Source organism: Zootoca vivipara, chromosome 10 (genome assembly GCF_963506605.1).
Source record: "Zootoca vivipara chromosome 10, rZooViv1.1, whole genome shotgun sequence".
Taxonomy (NCBI): Eukaryota; Metazoa; Chordata; class Lepidosauria; order Squamata; family Lacertidae; genus Zootoca; species Zootoca vivipara.
The window spans coordinates 43,078,882-43,099,221 of NC_083285.1; the positions used below are offsets into that span (position 1 = coordinate 43,078,882).

Here is a 20,340-nt window from a genome sequence, read left to right on the forward strand (position 1 = left end):
CTGATGCTTTCAGCAATACAAAGACACAAAGCAGGCTTCTCTTTACATAGGAGAAGGAATATGTAGTATTGGAACTAGTGTGCCATATTCAGGTGAGCACAGATTCTTCATGCTGGGCTCAGAGCTACGCACTCCCTGCATTCCTGACAGGTAGTGCTCTGTTCTGATCTCTACACTGTAATGCTACAATCAAAATGTTCTTCAGGCCTGTTGTGTGCCTTCCTCTAGGTCTATGATATATTTCTTACCAGTCAATTGCAAGACATCCTAAAAATTGTTTTCTTTAGACTGGCTCTGGGAAAATGCTTGCATGATGATGCAACTAGAAGCAGGCAAGCATTTCTACAAATGGATGATTAACAAGTGAGGAACTAGTTGATGTTTGCTAATTATGTTCCACAGATGATTTTATGCAGCCACTGTGGCTCTGAGCACATATAAAACATTCTTTTAACAAGATTGCCTTCTGTTGCATTACTATACTCCACTGGCAAGCAATCACCCAGAGCAGACTAAAACATTTACAGTGCCTCGGTTTGTGATGTTCTGGTGTAGAAATCCATAGATCTCATCCTAACTATATGGTCCTTAGCTCACTAAGTCTTACAGCTGACCAGCAAGGAAATTATCTCATGGGATGCTGAAAGCATGAAACTCGTAAGGTAACATGCCTGAGCTACAGAGCCACATGAACTGAGTGCCAGCTATCAGGAACCAATTAAGATTCAGAAGGCAGCAGAGAGCCTAGGGCAAACAAATGGCACCACCCTACTCACTTTGAGTCACTTTTCACATTGTATTTCCCTATTTCTGTGAAAACACAAATGGCCAACACAGCTTTTTTTTTTTCATTTTCTTTTTTGGTAATGCTGAAAGGATCAGATACATATAAAGAGCTATGGGAGGTTTTTCTACCAAATGTTTTAATGCATATTCATCTGATCAGGAATAACAACTACAAGAAGCGAATGGGAGAGCTTGTAACTCAAATAGAATAATTTGAAATAAATTAATGTCTATGTGCTTCCACAGATGCTTTTGGAAGCAAGGGGGCGTGCTCTCTTTGTAGCTCTCTCAACCATTTATTGAATGCTTAGCTCACGCAGGGTTAGCGGAAGTTGAGCATAACACAGTGCAAGCGCTTTCACTTATCCCATCCAATCTAGAATATCCAGGCTCTAGTTTGCTAACACAACCAACTGTCTTTCCTCCCAGCGTGGCAATGTGTTCACTGAGTGGAAACTCTGGTTTCATTCTTCTTGAGCACAAAGATAGTAGGGGTGACAGATGGTCTGCTCAGCCCTGGAGCTAAATTGGCTTCCCTCTTAATTCCAGGAAAGCTAGGGAATTTGTCCAGTGGAAGAGACGGTCTCTTTATCCCACTTGGCAAAGGCTGCCATGGTTGTAAGCCTGAATAGCCCAGTGTCCATGCGAGCCACTCCCATCAATTCTTTCTCTTCCATGATGCTGTCCTCAAGAATTGCAATCACAGAGGTTACTTCCATGTGACAAAGTTAACATGTAGTAAAGTAGCCTTCCCCAGACTAGAGTCCTCTGCATGTTTTGGAATATCCATCATTGCTGATCTTTAGCTATGTTGGCTGGAGCTGTTGGGAGGTGTAGCTCATAACATCTGGAAGGCTCCAGGTTGGGGAAGACCCTACAGCAAATAACTTCTGCTTTACTACAGTGCACACCAAGTAATATATAGAATATAATTTGGAAGGGACCCTGAGGATCATCTAGTCCAATGCAGCTGACCCATGGCCCTGTGTGAACTGATGTTTCACGTGTGGCCTGCTGGGAGGTTCTGATACACCTTTTTTTAGAAGTCCATTATATGCGCATGTGCAAAAACATCTTTAGGACGTAATCCAATAGACACATTTTTTCAAAAGTAAGTCTCCCTGAATTGACCGAGGCTTATTTCTAAGTAAACGTGTATTGGATCAAGCTACTGGTGTGACAGAAGGACAAATTCCATATAAACCAAGAGCAAAAATCAGCTTTGGAAACAGGGAACTTTCTAATGAGCTACAACAAAGCTACAGTCATTTTGCTCAGCTGAAGCTTGATTTACAACACGGTGAAGATGGGTTAATATTTTCAGGGAATTTTGGCACATTGAACCATTTCTGCCAGTGCTCTGATGTGTCCAGATTACAAATGATCTAAGCCTTTTTGCCAAGATCTTCCAAACCACTGTAGGTAGCTATTTTCCCAATTGAACTTTTGCTCTGCACTATGTAAGCCTATGGCAATCTCTCCTATGTAATAGCCTCTGCCCTGGATTTGGGATCCCACTTCAGTCCAGTCCAACCCTGTGGTGAGTCATAAATGAGACACAGCTGGTGTAACATTTAAAACTACATGTTCCTTTAAAACTACATGTCCCTGTGGATTTTGGTTGTGCCGGAAAAATTTCCTTGCAGACTTCCTTGCAGGCTCTCAACACTTTTCCTCCATTAAAAACAAAAACAAAAAAGCAAATTATCTCAGTTCATCAGATCATGTGTTAGCTTGCCATGGAATGGGTAGGGAATTACCGGTATATTCCTCCCGGGAATAAAGAGCTGCCTCATCCCCCCCCCCAAAATGCTCACAGCCACTTTGTACTTTTTCAACTGGGACTAACTTTGACCTGCACTTTGCTCTTAGCGATGCAATGGCATGATACCTCTGCCACAGGCTCAGACTGCAGTTGGGTGCTCCCAATGGCTTCTCCAAAAATGCAAGCTGAGCAAGCACCCAAGCACAATATGTGCTTGTTATAAAAGCCTTACATAGACAGAAAAAATAAGCACTCTTATCGGGGTCAAAATATTTGTGAAATTTAGTGAAGCGAGCACCCTTTTTTAGCTCAATACTGTCAACTCTGGCAAGGAATGGATGTGAATCTTTGTAATTTCAGGAAAAGGGCAAATCACAGTCCTATTTGACATCATTGATACACCACACAAAGCTTACACATCATTCGCCCTTGCATGCCTGCATGCTCACTCTCCCAGGTTTGCCTACCCGTCTAGGTCCTGTTCTCTCTTCTCACTACTTACACACAGACATGTCAGCCTCAGATACTACCTCAGCCAGTCATCCCACCCCCCACTTGCCTTGCAGCCGTGCTTCCCCCCACCTCATTCCCCCCCTACAGAAAAGGGTGAATTCCTGCCCTCGGCAGCTTCTCCCACAAAGAGAGGACGGCATTGTGCTGCAGAATGGACCGTAAAACACTTTGCAATCAACAATTTGGTTTGGGTGGCAAATTCAGAAGTGGGGAAGAGGTGTCAGGGCTGTTGCTTCTCCCCACCCACCCCGTTGTTGTTGTTGTTTTAAAAAAATAAGAAATAAAAACGGAGACCCTAGAAGGCTGGGGAGCGGCCAAGAGCCCCCTCTGACTCTGATGCACCTTGTTTTGCACCTTGGCATGTTGGTGGCAAAGGGGAGCGGGCAGAGGGGGGGAGGGGGAGGGGGGAGGGCTCCACCGGCTCTCAGTAGTCCTGGGCTTGGTACCCCTGTGCCTCAGCATCAAATGCATCTGCCGAAGGGGCCTGTTGGTACGTCCCCATGCTATCTATAGTGTCATCCTCGTTTGTGTAGGGAGCGTAAGGCATGCCAGGCTCCAGGCTCGGGTCCGTGTAGTCCTGGGAGAAGAGGGCTGAGTCGGCGCCAAGCTGGTATCGCTGGAATGCCAGGAACGACTGGCCCACCTTTAAGGGAGGATGCGGCAGTGCGGGAGAGGTTTCCGGAAGGGCATTTGGTGGGGGGCGGAGGGGGGGGGAGAGAAAGGGAAGCATACCGAGGAGAAACAAACAGAAGCCGGATTAGTAGTGGTTAGTGCACAAGACATTAACTTAGTGCATGAGACATACTGGAATTATTAACAAGTTAAAACGCAAATACATCCTAACGCAAGAAGAAGATTTGGCACACTCTAGAGAGAGTACAAGTTCAGGAAAGAAGCCACAGAGAGAGGAACTGCGGAGAGGAACTCATTTCAGTGGGAGATGATTTGGCAGAAGGCTTGCTTCCACAACCTGTTGTATGTATCTCACTGTCATCATGAAAAAGTCTGGCAGACGCAAGGCAGCACTCATGTGGGGGCTCCAATTCACCACACAGAAGGCGGCACCTCTTTCTGGGATTGGATATGCTCGTTTAGTGCACACCGGTCCTCTAATAAGTCTAGGTTTGTTGAGGGCTTCAGCCCAGGCCAATTTCCTGCTCATTCAAGGGGGTGGCAGAATCAGTGCAGGGCTGGGTAGCCAGTTTGGCAGCATCAGCATGGGAACGGCAGCAGTGGCTTGGGGGAAAAGATGCCTGACTTTTCCAAGGACTTGCCCTGGGTGACTATGGATTAGGGATCGGAGGAGGACTGACATTTTACACACGCACACACAACCGCACGGCCGATCAAGGCAGCTGTGAAGAGGCCCGGCTCCATCACTAAACCTTCGTTCGTGCAATGCTGTTTGGCAAAACAAAGAGTGTGGGAGGTGTAGGGATTGTGGCTTTTCAGCTGCCCTCTGACACAGGTCACATCTGCACCGTGGGTTTAAAGCACGCTTGCTCCACTTTAACAGCCATGGAGAATCCTGGGAACTGTAGTTTGCTAAGGATGCTGGAAATTGTAGGTCTGTGAGGTCAGAGCCCTTGGTAAACTACAATTCCCAGGATCCTTTGGGGGAAGCCATGACAGCTAAGGTGGTATAGGAGTGCTTTAAATGCCTGGTGTGGATGTGACATAGTCTCCTTGGAGATTGTACCCGGAGAAAAGAGAACCAAGAGGACATGAGGAGAAACAGAAGTTTGATTTCAGCGGTGACCCATCGTGGTTAAACATATTAAGACAGGACTGAGGCAGAGATAAAGGCACATGGGTGTTATTTGGCATTAGTTATTTGGGGAGAAGGCACAGCAGAGAAGGCACAAAAGAGGGAACCCTGAACAGTACGCAGGTGTACTTTGAACTATTTAAGAGCTAGGAGATAGGTGAAGCCCTCCACAATTACAAAGGGTGCTCTCTCTCCTCACCCCATCAGCTGCACAAATTGCGTATCTTTTATTCCTCTTTCTCTCTTATCTTCCTTCCTACCCCTGAGATTGAAAGTCAGAAATACTTTCACTCCAAAATTTCCTCCCCGATATGCTCATTTTTAATGGGGACTGGGATTAGGGGAGCACTGGCGGAGAGCTAGGGAACAGTGTGTTGTATTCTTCCTGAAAAGTAATTTCTCCGAGTCTCCGAAAGGCCAGAAAGGTCAGGATGCCCTGTAGGGAGAGAACAGGAAGGAAGAGGTGGGTGGGCGTGAGAGAAGAGAGCTGGTGAAGGAACATAAGCAAGGCCTGGAACTGAAATAAGGACTCCTATGGAAAAAAAAGGGGAAGGGTGTCTAAGGTCTCTTTGGCAGAGGGGAAGGGCTGGGAATCTGGGATGCTGCTGGAGGGCCTCCTTCCACTCTTGGCATTATCGTCTCAAGGTTGAATAAACCATATAGTTGTCAAGGGCAACCGGCCCCCCTCCAGAGGCAGCTCACCTGGTAGGGAGCTGTCACTATGCTAGTTTCCTGGCAGGTGGGCTGCTGTCTGGAGGTCTGTGAGGCGCAAATCCAGCAGGCTCATCTAATGTTCTGATGGCCTCCCTGCCATAGTTACTCGAGGCACTTGGTGTGCAGTTTCTGCCTACATCTTTTCTTTGGGTTTCCTATGTGCTTGTGGGCTGCTGGGTTTCAAAGAGATGTGGGCGACTAAATGTATGGCCAGTGAAACTGTCCAACGTTTGTTTGTTTTCCTGGCCAATGATTATTTTGGCTCGTAAGGTGACTTCCTAGTTGGTGGAACTGGAGCCTGAAATGCGTTGCATCCAGTAAGACTGGAGATGGAGAGAACAGGATGGTCTGTGAATGACACCCATCGCTTGCTAGCCAGGTCTGCGCCTGTATTACTCACCCAGGTGAAGACGGAAAAGAGAGAGAACGTAATGGCTGCTCGGGCGGCATCCGCTCCTTCGTTCAATGGGTTGTTGTCTTTCTTCGAAACGCGCCATTGGTCGGCCAGGAAACAAAAACTGACAAACCAGAGGAAGGCCCACAAGCCTGTGAAAAACCACCATCAAAAGAAGAAGGAGGACAAGGTTTAAGTGAGTTTGAAGGTGTCGCATTCCCCCAGCCAACAACTACCTTACAGCAGGCTTTTACCAACCAGGTGCCCTCCAGAGGGCTTGGACTACCACTCCCATCAGCTCAATGGGCGTTGTAGACAACTGATGGGATTGTAGTCCAAAGAATCTGGGGGGCATCTTGTTGAGGAAGGTCGCCCTACAAATCTATTTCGCATGCTGGGACAAAGTCCAATTGAGTAGCCTGCTGCAAGGGCATTTGATATGGAACTGCAGGTTAAAAGGCAAAATTATCACCTTCTCAGTCTCATATTTCCCTCATAACATTTAGGCCCCAACTTCCCTATACATCTAAAGCAGCCTCGTATCACTTTAAGCAGACATGGCTCCCCTTGCCCCAAAGAATCCTGGGAAGTGTAGTTGTTAAGGGAACTGAGAGTTGTGAGGAAACCCCCAGTCCCCTCATAGAGGTACAATTCCCAGAGTTCCCTGGGAAGAGGGAGTGACTGTTAAACCACCACAGAGTAGGTAAAGGTAAAGGTGCCCCTGACCGTTAGGTCCAGTCGTGGACGACTCTGGGGTTGCGGCGCTCATCTCGCTCTATAAGCTGTTTGTCCGCAGACAGCTTCCGGGTCATGTGGACAGCATGACTAAGCTGCTTCTGGCGAATCAGAGCAGCGCACCTTCCCGCCGGAGCAGTACCTATTCATCTACTTGCACTCTGAGGTGCTTTCAAACTGCTAGGTTGGCAGGAGCTGGGACCAAAAAATGGGAGCTCACCTTGTCACGGGGATTCGAACCACCGACCTTCTGATCGGCAAGCCCTAGGCTCTGTGGTTTAGACCACAGCGCCACAGAGTAGAGGTGGGGTATAAATGTAAAAATAAATGAAAGAAGTAAGGGACATCCTCTGGAGCAGAGGTCAGCAAACATTTTCAGCCGTGGACTGGTCCACTGTCCATCAGAACTTGGGGGGGGCAGACTATTTGGGGGGGGGGGGAGGGAGAAATGAACAAATTCTTATGCCCCACAAATAACCCAGAGTTGAATTTTAAATAAACACGCTGATTCCCAGACTGTCCGCGGGCCAGATTTAGAAGGCAATTGGGCCGGATCCGGCCACCGGGCCTTAGTTTGCCTACTCATGCTCTGGAGTGATGAGGGAAAGCAGTTTCAGCAGCAGTGAGCTCCCTGCACAGTGGATATATCCAAAGGAATTGCCTGGCATTTTGTCCACTTCTCTCAGCTCCCTTTGCTTCCAGAGAAGAGAGCCTTATGCCCAAGGAGACATCTATCCATTTACTCCTGAGGATCCCTTGCCTGTAGTTGGGCACTTCTCCAGAAGAGCCAGGGTTTCATGTGGCGTTTGACGCGCCACCTTTCCCTCAGGCTTGGGACCTGTTCAGCCTCAAAGTAGGAGGCTGATCTCACCCCTTGTGTATGGATGGCCCTTCCTTGGCCTATTTGCAGGATCCTGGCTCTTCATCACCAGATGACCCAGGGCTTGGTGGAAGGCTGGGTCCTCCTCTAGCTGTGAGATATGTCACCCATTCCCCTTCTCTTAAAAAAATCCCCTTTGCTTATGGGACTTCTGGGCAAACTGCAAAGCACAGTGCAGGTGGGGTGTCACCTGCAATCTTTATTTGCATAAAAATTAACATGTGCATTATTTATTTACAGGTATTGCAAATCTGGGTCAAAGGTCCAATGCACACACACCCAGTCCTTGAGGTACCTAGTAAGGCCAATGGGTCTATCCACTTAATTCTCCGGGCATCAAAAAAAAGAAGCGTCAATTGCTCATTTATTCTTGAAATGCAGCATCTCTGCAGAACTGAGCCATACAATTAAACATTGTATTTGGAAGCTGAAGGATGAACAGCTCCAAAATCAACTGCAGCGGGACTCCAGACTGCATACACAGCTCCTGGACTCTTGCCAAAAGCCCAGGACTCGTTTGTTTGTTTTAAAGGAGAAAATGTGCCATTGGATCTTTTCATACTTTTGAATGGTCCCTGGTATGACCTGGTTGCTGGGCTTTATACCCAGAAGAGTTGTGCATAGGAATTCATAGAAAAGTAACACCAGGAAGCAGTAAGAAAGAAAGAAAGAAAGAAAAACACTCTCGAAATACAGAAACAGAGCCTTGTGTATGATGAGACAGACAATGGGCTGGACTTGTTAGTCTGCTTGATTTCAGTGGATCTACTCTACGTATTACTAAGTCTAGCTCCAAGCCAATGTGTTTTTAAAGCACTGAGGGCAGTTTAGAAGAGTGGTGGCTGCCTATGGTGTGCAAACCTCACTCCCACATCCTCCACTGGTAAACAGGTTTTGCAGGTTTTAATATTTCAAAAGAAACATATAGGTACACCTTAAGACAAAAGGAACGTATAGGTACACCATAATAAGTGGAATCTCTGAAACCACTTTCAGCTTCCTTCAAAGCTATCTCTGTCTCCAGTCTGAAAGTAGAGACTGCATAATAATAATAATAATAATAATAATAATAATAATAATAATAATAATAATAAAGCTCAGCATTCATATTGTCCTTGACCTTGAGAATATATGAAGTACTGCAAGGGGTATCCAGCCAACTCACTCAGATTAGGACCAGTGAAATCATTATGGACTTGTTTAAAGTTCATAGCAGAGGCCAGATTTAAACTGGGAACTTCTTAACTCAGCCTCTTATTAGCTCACAAGCAAGTGTACTTACTTACTTACTTACTTACTTACTTCTAAGTAATGATGGCTAGGAGGATTGAGCTATTAAGTTTAAAATTTGCTTCACTGCTTCTTACTAATATAGTCTTTTCCTGGCTGTATGCTGCCTAGCTGCACTAAGGAACTTGCTAAAGGGAAAGAAAACTGTCCCTGGATTAAGCTTGCAAACTTAATTACAAGCAGAAAAATGAACCAGCACTGAGCCAATGTCCCTATCACGCTGACGTCATTAACTGCAGGAGAGCTATGTCTAGAGTCCAGTTTATTGAATGAAGAGGATGTTTTAAGAACGAGTGGACAATTTACTTAAAGGGCAATAAGAGAAACAGTTTGTAACGTTAATGAAATAATGTGTGTTGCCTGCCTTTATTTCTCAAAAGGCACCATCCTATGTTGGAACCCAAGTGCTTTTTATAAATCAGTCCTCTGTATTATTATCATACCTATGATTGCTTGGAAAACCCATAAAGTCTGGTTGCTTGGAAAACCCATAAAGTCCCTGGGCAGATTACAAGAATATATTAATATAGCATTAAAACCAGTTAAAACAATTTATATCAGGAGAATATATCAAAGGCCAGGATAAACTGAAAATAGTGTGTGTGTGTGTGTGTGTGTGTGTGTGTGTTCATGTATAATCCTTTTCTATATTTATATTTACTCCTTTCTTTTTATATAGGCATTTATTTATTTAAAACCATGTTTTCTTTGGGATTCACCTCTTGCCATGAGACTGTTTAACTCATTTTGTTTAATGCCCTAGAGAGCTTTATATTCATAGCTGGAAGTTGGGTGATAGAAGGCCTAAGAGGCGGAGAAGCACTTTTTGCAGTTTCCAAATGGCATTCCAGGGAACTTTGAGGATTCCTGGATCTTTGTCAGCTCTTCGCTGAGAAGATCAGTAATGGCAGGCTGGTTTATCTGAAAGGTACTAGCAATTTCCCCCTACAATGCACAGCCGGAAAGGAGCTCTAGGGTCCAACCCAATCCAATGGGCATTTTTACCATGTTGTCAGAATCACCTGCCTGTTTGTATGACTGATGCTCACAGAGACAAAGGATGAATGAATCATAGCAAGAATTCACTCACACGAATTAGAACTTGGCTTAAGAGAGAGGGGGGGGGCGGCAAGGAGACACATACAGCAGCCAGAAATAATAACGAAATCACAGATGAAGAGAGAACTGGAGAAAAGCATCAAAAGAAGCTCTGCATTAATTATGGAGGGGATGAGAGAGAAAGAGCGAGAGCCAGAGAAGCCAGGCATACAAAAGATGATGTGGTTATGAGCGCAAGGATTTTCCTCCTGGCTCTACAACCCTCCGGCTGAAAATATTAGGTGCGCATAAGCTGCTCCAGCTCTAAAACCTTGCAGCGGTTTTCTGTTCCACTTCAAGGATCCTGGTGGCTGCATTGGCAGACTATTCCCTGTGCTGAGAGAGAACTGCCATCACAGCCCTAGGCTGACTCTTGCCTCTCTGCTCCCCCATTGCACTTGCATTTCAGTTGGTTCTTATGGTTCACAGGAAGCAGAAAATAACTTGGGCTTTGCTATGAGAGTCAGGAGTTCGACAGAGTCCTTCAGAGCCCCCAGAAAGTGCATGGCGCACTGGTTGCAATGGTGCTTTAATTTGGTGTATTTGAAAGTGACTTTTGATTAGAAAAAGCTCATCAGCAATTAGGAGGTAATTCTGCAACCCAATATACCACCACCCTGCACTTAAAATATCTGGAAAGCTGCCATTCTCATCTCTGATTTTGTCCAAGAGCTCTCACACAAAATATGAAATTTCTAACCAGGGGGCAGGAGATGAAATAGAGAGAGGGAGTGATTGCAAAACCTCTCAAACTACTTTTATTCATTACAGAAACAAGCCCCAAACTAACATGTAGGTCATTTTGCCTTTCTCTGCAGGAATTATTTGTGTATTCTTGCTTACATGAACATGACCAATCAACGATCATTTTGTGGGTTAATCTCGGCTCGCTGGTGACCTTACTAGTGATAGGTGCAAACTATTGAGCCTAAGACAGTCTTGCCAACTAGTGTAGTGCAGCGTGAACTAACGTTTTGCTGTTATTCTGCAGGGACAGATCCTGATCTACGTGGGCGTCATTTAAATCAATTCGTTCTGTACAGATATCGATCCTTGTCTTTGAGCACGGAAGGAGTTACAATGCAGGTCAACTTGCCTATTTGAACACAGGTCAGCCAGGACATGAACCAATTTGCCGTCCGTTGGACAAAGATCATATACAGAACTGGTCAGATAAATGATAAAATAGGAAACAATTAAATAAATAGGAATGTATGGAGCACTTTTACACTTGAGACCCATGGACTGACAGCAGCCATCTCAGATGCTTGGGACTGAACCTAGGACCTTCTGCATGCCAAAGGTGTGTCCTATCATGGACAATTTTGCCGTCAGGAAAGGGCTTTGGGGCAGAGATCTAGGGCCTCATTCAACAGAATGAGCAGCTGATCCCAAATGCAGCAGGGCTGGCTTACCATATTTTGAACCATTAGCATCTAAATTGGAAGAAAGGATAATAAAACCAGTTAAATCAAATCTATAAATTACCTAACTGCCCCATTAACCACTGAACTAGGGGTCCTCCCCAACCTGATTGGGTGAAACAGGAAGAAAAACCAATACTGTAATAAAAACTGGAAGGGGGAAATGAAGATGATGGAAAAGAGGTAGAGGCATTTCCAACTGTGGTGGCTTATCGGTAAGTTTATGAAATAAGACAGGCCTCTGTGCAGCCCAATCCTAGGCGTCATTACTAAGCCCCTCTGTGGACAATGAGACATACACTCAGCAAGAGTGCACAGGACTGCAGCCTCGCTCACAAAGAACCACGGTATAAACATGGAAACCCCTGCGGTGCTGATCCGCTGGAGAGCTCACCAGAAACACCAATATCAGAGAGCACAGCTTTCTTGCGGTCCTTGACGCTGCTGATCTGTGGGAAGTAGACATCGAGCGCCAGGTAAAGAAGGCAGCTGAGGAAGGCAAGGACTCCCACGGTGATGCCATAGTTGCAGGCGTTCTGGTTGCGATTGAAGATGCAGTACTCTTCCTTTTCATCCGGCCGGTTGACGTAGCCTTCGTTCACAATGCCGCCAAACACAACGATGGAGAAGAGCTGGGTGCGGGGAGGGGAGAGAAGGGTTTAGAAGATTTCACTCTACATGCTGGGGATACAAACCAGGCAGGCAGAAGCACTTGTAAAACCCAACTCATTTCAAAGAGAATTCATGTAATTTATTCAAAATCATTTCTAAAGTACCTTTAGTATTCCCCCCTCCCCAAAATCTCTAAACAGTTTTAAAAGACAGTTAAGACAAAAATGCAACTTAAAATGAATAAAACAGCCCATAGAACAGGAATTCGGAAGGTTCAAACACATAAGACAGGGTCTGATCTTATGGTGGAGGGAAAGCTTGGGCCTAGCTAGTTAAGCCTAGCTAAGACTTAAATATCCTGCACAGTGTGGCTGGATTGTACCCCAGGTATTTTAACACACTATTTTAGATCTGAACAGCCCCTCTTTGCTTTCAGCCATTGCTGGTAGATAATCCAGCTGGAAGATGCCTGAGAACGGAAGCAGTGTTATTTCTAAGTCACCCAGAACTAGTAATTTGCCATCACAATTCAAGCACCCACTCAGTCTTCCACCTACCATCTCTGCAATCTATTTTCCCATCTGTTAGCTCAGTATTCCTGCCACCACCTACTTTCCCTTCCTTTGCCAAATTTTACGATTACTACTGCTGCAGTTCACTCCCCATTCATTTATTTAATGCTAAAACACATGGCAAATATTGCTGCGTGGGGTTTTTTTTGTTTTGTTTTTAAAGTCTGCCTAGCACTCGAAAGTCATCAGCCTCAGCATCAGATGAGTCTCTTTAGGGACAGAGTTACTACGGTAAGTTAGGGCGGTGCCATTGAAAAAGCTTCCACATAGGCCTCCAATGGCCTGACATTTGATGGGGGTGGAGGAAAGAGGGCCCACCTGAGGAATGTCTTAATAACAGGACAGGCTTGTTTGGGAGGCAGTGGTAACTTAAGGTAATCTGATCCCAAGCTATTTAAGGCTTTTTATAAAGATTAGACATAGACAGCATCCTAAAAAGCAGAGACATCACCTTGCCGACAAAGGTCCGTATAGTTAAAGCTATGGTTTTCCCAGTAGTGATGTATGGAAGTGAGAGCTGGACCATAAAGAAGACTGATCGCCAAAGAATTGATGCTTTTGAATTATGGTGCTGGAGGAGACTCTTGAGAGTCCCATGGACTGCAAGAAGATCAAACCTATCCATTCTTAAGGAAATCAGCCCTGAGTGCTCCCTGGAAGGACAGATCGTGAAGCTGAGGCTCCAATACTTTGGCCACCTCATGAGAAGAGAAGAATCCTTGGAAAAGACCCTGATGTTGGGAAAGATTGAGGGCACTAGGAGAAGGGGACGTCAGAGGACAAGATGGTTGGACAGTGTTCTCGAAGCTATGAACATGAGTTTGACCAAACTGCGGGAGGCAGTGCAAGACAGGAGTGCCTGGCGTGCTATGGTCCATGGGGTCACGAAGAGTCGGACACGACTAAACGACTAAACAACAACAACAACATAAAGATTAAGACCAGCTTCTTGAGCTGGGCTTGGAAACTAACTGGGAGCCAGAGTAGTAGTTGTAAAACTGGGGAGGTGTTCTACCTCCCCATCTGCTGTCACTCAGCAATCCCAGTATATAGACAACCTTAGAAGGTTAAGGGGTGATATGATAGCCATGTTCAAATATATGAAAGGATGTCATATGGAGGAGGGAGAAAGATTGTTTTCTGCTGCTCCAGAGAAGCGGACACGGAGCAATGGATTCAAACTACAAGAAAGAAGATACCACCTAAACATTAGGAAGAACTTCCTGACAGTAAGAGCTGTTAGGCAGTGGAATTTGCTACCAAGGAGTGTGGTGGAGTCTCCTTCTCTGGAGGTCTTTAAGCAGAGGCTTGACAGGCATATGTCAAGAATGCTTTGATGGTGTTTCCTGCTTGGCAGGGGGTTGGACTGGATGACCCTTGTGGTCTCTTCCAACTCTATGATTCTATGATTCTAACCTGACTGTACCTCTGGAAAACATTCAGATATAGTTTTGCAAGCATCGTAATCATGAAGTAGTCAACAGGATCATCTATGTGCAAACATTTTCCTCTGAAACATTAGCTCCCCAAAATCATACACCCATGCAATGAGTTTGCACTTTCTGAACTCCCCCCACCTCAGGGACCACTTGAAAATTGCTGGTTTCGGCAGACCGCTTAATGTTTTCCCCCCCTGCCTTCCAATGTGCCGTGCTAGATGCTGTAATTGTATGGTTATTGCTTGTTTTATTTCTTATATCGTATGTTTTTGAAGTACAATTAGAACTCCATAGAATTCCATATCAATCTGCTGTCCTTTAAGAACAGTGGAGGGGAAACTTTTGGTGTTCCATTGATGATTTAGACTCTAGAGCAAGGGGTTCTGTAATTGCAACTTCTCAGTGGCATCTCCAAAACTCTGGAGTAAGTTCCCCACGGAGGTGAATCTTGCCGCATAGCTGCTTTCATTTAGGAAACAGGTAAAGACACACTTCTTCCATCAGGCCTTTGTTGGAGAGGAAATGTGATGAGAAATAGCGGAATTGCAAAATTAGGTGATTGCTGAAACAGTTCTTATTTTAAATAATAATAATTGTCCAGTAGCACCATATAGACCAGGCATCCCCAAACTGCGGCCCTCCAGATGTTTTGGCCTACAACTCCCATGATCCCTAGCTAGCAGGATCAGTTGTCCGGAAAGATGGGAATTGTAGTCTAAAACATCTGGAGGGCCGAAGTTTGGGGATGCCTGATATAGACCAACTAAGTTTGTTCTGGGTATAAGCTTTCATGTGCATGCACACTTCTTCATATGCCATCTGAAGAATGACATCTGATGCAGTATCTGAAGAAATGTGCATGCACATGAAAGCTTATACCCAGAACAAACTTTGTTGGTCTCTAAGGTGTTACTGGACATTTTATTTATTTTTTTATTTCGACTGCGTCAGACCAGCACGGCTGCCTACCTGAATCTAGTTCTTATTTTAGTTTGCCATTTTAATATTTTATATTATGTATTTTGCTTTACATTTGCAAACTGCCCTGTCAACTGTTTGGTAGAAGGTGGTTTAGAACTCCTTAAATAAATATGCTCAAAAGCACTTTAAGTGCGGAAAGGAACAATCCGAGGTATACCTTGATATGGAAAGAGACTGTTTCCAGAAACCAGACAAGACTTCTCAGAGCTTACAGAATCCAACACTACTGATGGTTCATCCACACCTGAACTAAGAAGTCAGAATTGCTCCACTCAACTCTGGACTGCGGTTTTCTTTCCTTTTCTATTCATCCAACACACAGATTGGAGAAGGGAGAAAAACTGTGCTCCCCTTGAAGTTGTCTGCCTGAACCAACTGTTTTCTAAACCCCGTTTCTAGCAATGAAAAATGATCTGGCCAAATAATAATAATAATAATAATAATAATAATAGAGAGAACTTCTAGCTATTGATTGGGAGCAGAATGAATTGGCTGTCTGCCTCCTGACCCAATCAATGCACATGGAAAAGAAGAAAAACCCTTTTCAAAACCCGTACCAGATCAGGAGCCTGGTTAAAGTGAATACTGTACATTTTGAAGACTTTAAATTCAGAAGAGGTATGGGGAAGAATTCCAGTGTCCAGAAGACGCAATTTTAAGTATCCTTTACCCTTTTAACTGCCCCCCCATAGCTTCCTTACTCTGCTTGCCAACTCTTTTGGAAAATACTTTGCATATCCATCTATTTCCCTAAAGCAAACAGTTATGGTGAGGTACAGTGGTACCTCTGGTTACGAATTTAATTCGTTCTGGAGGTCCGTTCTTAAGCTGAAACTGTTAACTAGAGGCGTGCTTTCGCTAATGGGGCCTCTTGCTGCCGTTCTCATCCTGGGGCAAAGTTCTCAACTCGAGGTAACTCTTCCAGGTCAGCGTAGTTTGTAACCTGAAGCATTTGTAACCTGAGGCGTTCGTAACTCGAGGTACTGTTATACGGTGCTTCAAGACTCCCTACATTTAGACCAGTTGACCACAAAATTCCAGGCAGTAGTTTCAGAGTTCTCAGAACTATTTATTGGTTCTGTTGACAGGATCAATATATGTTGCAGGAGAATAAAGGCTTCTCTATCTGCACCTTCAGATTCTCCCCCAACAGCAGCAACCCCATCATTGTCTCCTGTGGCTGGGACAAGCTCGTGAAGGTGTGGAACTTGGCTAACTGCAAGCTGAAGACCAACCACATTGGGCACACTGGCTACTTGAACACAGTGACAGTCTCACCCGACGGCTCCCTGTGTGCTTCAGGTGGCAAGGACGGCCAGGCTATGCTGTGGGACTTGAACGAAGGCAAGCACCAGTACACCCTGGATGGTGGAGACATCATCAACGCCTTATGCTTCAGCCCCAACCGCTACCGGCTGTGTGCAGCCACTGGACCCAGCATCAAGAGTACCACTGTACAGGATAATCCTTGCATTGCCACCTCCAGAAATCAAGGCCTGCAAACGTGCAATTTCCCCCCTTCTGGCCCCAGTGCTGCACAGTGAACTGAGCAGTTAGCGTAGAAGAACCTCCTGAGTGCCATGTGATGCCTGCAGCATGATACCCATTTCGAGCAGGCTATTAAGCCCTCCTGAGTATCATGTGATGCCTCTACAACTCACCCCATTAATGTTCCTTGAGCACCATGGGAAGAACTCTTGTCATTCTCCCTCGCCATCCTACTATGCCCATCTTGTTTTTAGCTAGGCTCTGCATGCCTCTTTGCTCCCAGCCCTTAACTCACCATCATTCCCCGTCAGTCACGAGGCTGCCACAATATCTCCCTTGCTGAAATTTTATAAATTGAGTTACGAAAAGGAAATTGTTCTGTTACATAATATTCCTCGCTGGATTTATAATCAAATCTACCCCGGATGGAACAAAGCAAAAGCTTTTCTTGCATTTGCAGGACCACTTGCCAAATATAGAGAGAGTTTCCAAGTTCACAGCAAGAAAAATGAGGAAGCTGCTAGCTACAGCTTATCCAACTCCCATTTCATTTCTATTCAACCATTCACAGCTGCAAGCTTTGGGTACCTCCAGAGAGCCAGGAACGAGATTATTTCTTCCTTTGCGTATTCTTATTTCTTACTTCATTTATAAAAGTAACATTATTTCTAGCCTAATCCCTCAGGCTGGGATAATAGCCATTTTATAAATATAAAGTAATATACTCAATCATACATATAGATTTAACACTGAATGGTTAACACATCCTTATAGCGTTTCCCCACCACTGAAAACAAAATGTTAAAAAAGCTGTAAATCACTTCTGGCTGATACCCTTGCTCAGAATTTAGCAGATCTCTTGGAAAACAAGTTTCAGACTCAAAGAGTGGCTATTAAGCAAGTAATGTTTTAAGGGTGATGAAAGTGTTTGGTAGCAGTTCTGGTGTTCTATAAGCAGAGCCACTTTTATTAGAAGCAAAGGTATTGTTGGGTACTTAGAAGCACTTTGGGCAAAGGCCTTGAAGTTCCATAACATTTCCATAAGCCAATTTAGATGTATAGATGCCTCTGGGAAATTAAGATGGTGGGCAGTTTAGGGTCTCATTAGCATGGTGTCCGGCCACCCTGCAAGCAAAGTAAAAATCTGAGAAAGGAGAGAGGAGAAGGGATAGGAAATAAGGGGCCCACCAAGAAGATCTGGGCCACTCCCTAAGGACATATAGTGTTGTGCCTTGGTTTTCGAACATCTTAGTTCTCGAACATTCTGGTTGCCGAATGTTGCAAACCTGGTAGTGACTGTTCCAGTTTGCAAACTATTTTTGGAAGCCGAATGTCCAATGAGGCTTCTGATTGGCTGCAGGAGCTTCCTGCAGCCAATCAGAAGCCACACTTTGGTTTTTGAATGTTTTGGAAGTCAAACGGACTTCCGGAATGACTGTAGTATCAAAAAGACGTCAAAGGCATATACACCAAAAAGATGCCAAAAAAAGAAGCTTTTATTGCTATCAGAAAATTGCTGCTGGATTAACTGTTTTAAGAAATGATGTTATCCATTATGCACACAGAATCAGTCGGAATGCCCCAGCAAAGCTTCACACACGCTTCCCTGATAATACGTCTGAGCCATCACCTGGAATAACCTGAGAGAGAGAGAGGAAGCGAGGTCAGATTCCAGCCCCAATCCTGCTTTTCAGATTTCTTAAGTTACTCCACGCTGTTAAGTGCATATTTTCTGGACTAGAAAGCGAGCAGAACCAACCCAAGCTATGCTTTTTCAAAAACGCCAATGCTGCATCCATCCAAAATTGTGCCATATGGACTTTGAAGATAAGAGGATTCAGTATTTCACCCCCAGAGACATGCCTAGTGGCGGAACTGAGCGCCAGCGCCAAGAAACTCAAACAGCAGGAACACACTGGCCAGTTCACCACACGTTACAGTCACTACTGGAAATACCGAGGTTACCCAAAGCAAGCAGGTAACTTGTGAGTGGCATACACTCGAGTACATGTATTGGGGCAACTTTGATCCAGACACACGTGCAACAGCCTTCCGAGGTATGCGACTGCTGCAACCAATGCCGGCATGGAGCCAATGCAGGGCAAAAGTCTGGGGTTCCACTTGGCAGAATGTGCAGAAGGAGCCCCAAAGACAGCTGGGCTGCCTTGCAACATTTGGAAGGAAATGAAGCAACGCACATTGGCACGGACTGAAAACTGTCCCCTCTGCTGGCGAGACCACGAAGTCCAGAGTCAAAAATGACTTGGCTCCACCACTATGTGGAACCACCATAGTTCACGCGCGGAGAAGGCAGGGTTAACGCAAGTTCCATTTCTCAATCTGAACCGTTGCTCTTCAAACCAATTACAGTAGTTGTTTCGGATATATTTAAACACCTCCTTAGTAGTCCCCTCAAACAGGCAAACAGAAAAAAAAAATTCATCACCCGTAGAGAGCAGGCAATTGAACTGCAGCGAACAGATAAGGATGTGAACTGCTGCCTACTCTCCTTCTTCCACTGTTTGTTCCTTCCATTTGAATGGTAATTACAAGCTGCTGCATCTGGCCCCTATCCCCTGCCCACTCCCCCAGCTTAACTGCTGATCCCACAGCATTAGCTGGTTTACCTCCCGCTGGAAGAGATCAGCACCAATGAAGGAAGCACACAGAGCCATTTCTGTTCCCTTGGAGACTCATCTGGAACCATGACTGGATCCCACTGCGGTAGCCTCTCAAAGGCCTGGTCTAAGGCTAGAGCACCAGGCTGGGAAAGGCTGCGTTTAAGAAATCTTTATCACACCTAGCCAGAGAGAAGGAAAAAAAAAAAGAGGGAGCATGTAAGGCGGTCTGAAACCCAAGTCTGCTCTTGTACCTTTTAAGAGTTGCTCAGAAGAATTTCTACCAGGCAGGACTTCTATCATTGCAGCTCTAAGATGGAAAAAGGCACAGCAGGGAAACTGTTCTTTCCATGCAAATCTGGAAGAGACAAGAGCCCTGGGGACCTGTCAGCCCTGGGGAACAATAATAATATCCCTCTCCGCAGGAGAGATCTCTTGATTGCGAGTTGCAGGGAGGGAGCAGAGCCAGTGGCAGAACACATGATTTGCATGCAGAAGGTCCCAGGATCAATTCTTAGCTTCTCTGGTTTGAACAACTGGGAATCAGGCAACTGAGAAGACGCTTGCCTGAGCCTCCGGAGAGGTGCTACCTGGCTTCCATCCTTCACACAGCTAACATCCTGACAGGCTGAACTCTACAACCTAACCCAGTGGGCTAGATCACGTGTGAGGAACCTTTGGCCCTCCAGCTGTTGCTGAACTACAACTCCCATCATCCCAGGCCACTGGCCATGCTTGCTGGGGCTGATGGGAGTTGTGGTTCAAGATTTGGAAGGCCAAATGTTCCTCATCCCTGGTCCAGATGTACGATAGACTGGCCCAATGTAAGGGAGATGCTCATGTCCCACAACTCTCATCATCCCTGACCATTGGCCACACTGGTTGGCATCGATGGGAACTTAGACCAACACATCTGGAAGGGTCTGATCTGATGGCTCTGCTGCTGCTGTTCATAAAACCTCAGGGAAGATTCACACAACTTGCCCCTATATCCCAGGATAGCTCCAGCTGGTGGGATGCAAGAAAGGCATATAATATTTCTTAAAAGCATTGCAATGTGTTCGTAATTGGCTGACTTTTGTGAATGGACAACAGCACAAGACATATAGCTGGCAGAACGCTTTGCAGGAAAAATAAGACTGCAGGTACGTTCCACTGTTGCTATGGATGCTAATGACCCATACACCTGCCTTGGGCAGTCCTCAAGGACAGTCATTACCTGGAGACTTGTCTGCCTGATTTCACTAAAGCAAGAGTCTCTCT

General features: G+C 45.3%; 2 protein-coding genes across 3 annotated transcripts in view; one reads left to right on the forward strand and one right to left on the reverse strand.

Moving 5' to 3' along the window:
* Positions 1-771: 771 nt before the first annotated feature.
* Positions 772-20,340, reverse strand: part of SYNGR1 (synaptogyrin 1) — a 31,815-nt gene continuing 12,246 nt past the window's right edge. The window contains exons 2-4 of one of the 2 annotated variants that reach the window (XM_035127259.2): positions 11,762-11,999; positions 5,947-6,092; positions 772-3,707 (exon numbers count right to left, since the gene is read on the reverse strand). In XM_035127259.2, the coding sequence (XP_034983150.1) occupies positions 3,489-3,707; positions 5,947-6,092; positions 11,762-11,999 (603 nt within the window). In that variant the 3' untranslated portion in view covers positions 772-3,488. Of the gene's footprint in view, positions 5,269-5,946; positions 6,093-11,761; positions 12,000-20,340 lie in introns of both variants that reach the window. The other variant, XM_035127260.2, reaches the window with a different exon arrangement.
* On the forward strand, positions 16,069-16,515 carry LOC132592731 (small ribosomal subunit protein RACK1-like). Its single transcript, XM_060279409.1, has one exon. The coding sequence runs from the start codon at positions 16,069-16,071 to the stop codon at positions 16,513-16,515; it is 447 nt and encodes a 148-aa protein (XP_060135392.1).

What these genes read in the sequence shown, in the direction of transcription:
- LOC132592731 (XM_060279409.1), top strand. Translation starts at nt 16,069, where the DNA reads ATGTTGCAGGAGAATAAAGGCTTCTCTATCTGCACCTTCAGATTCTCC.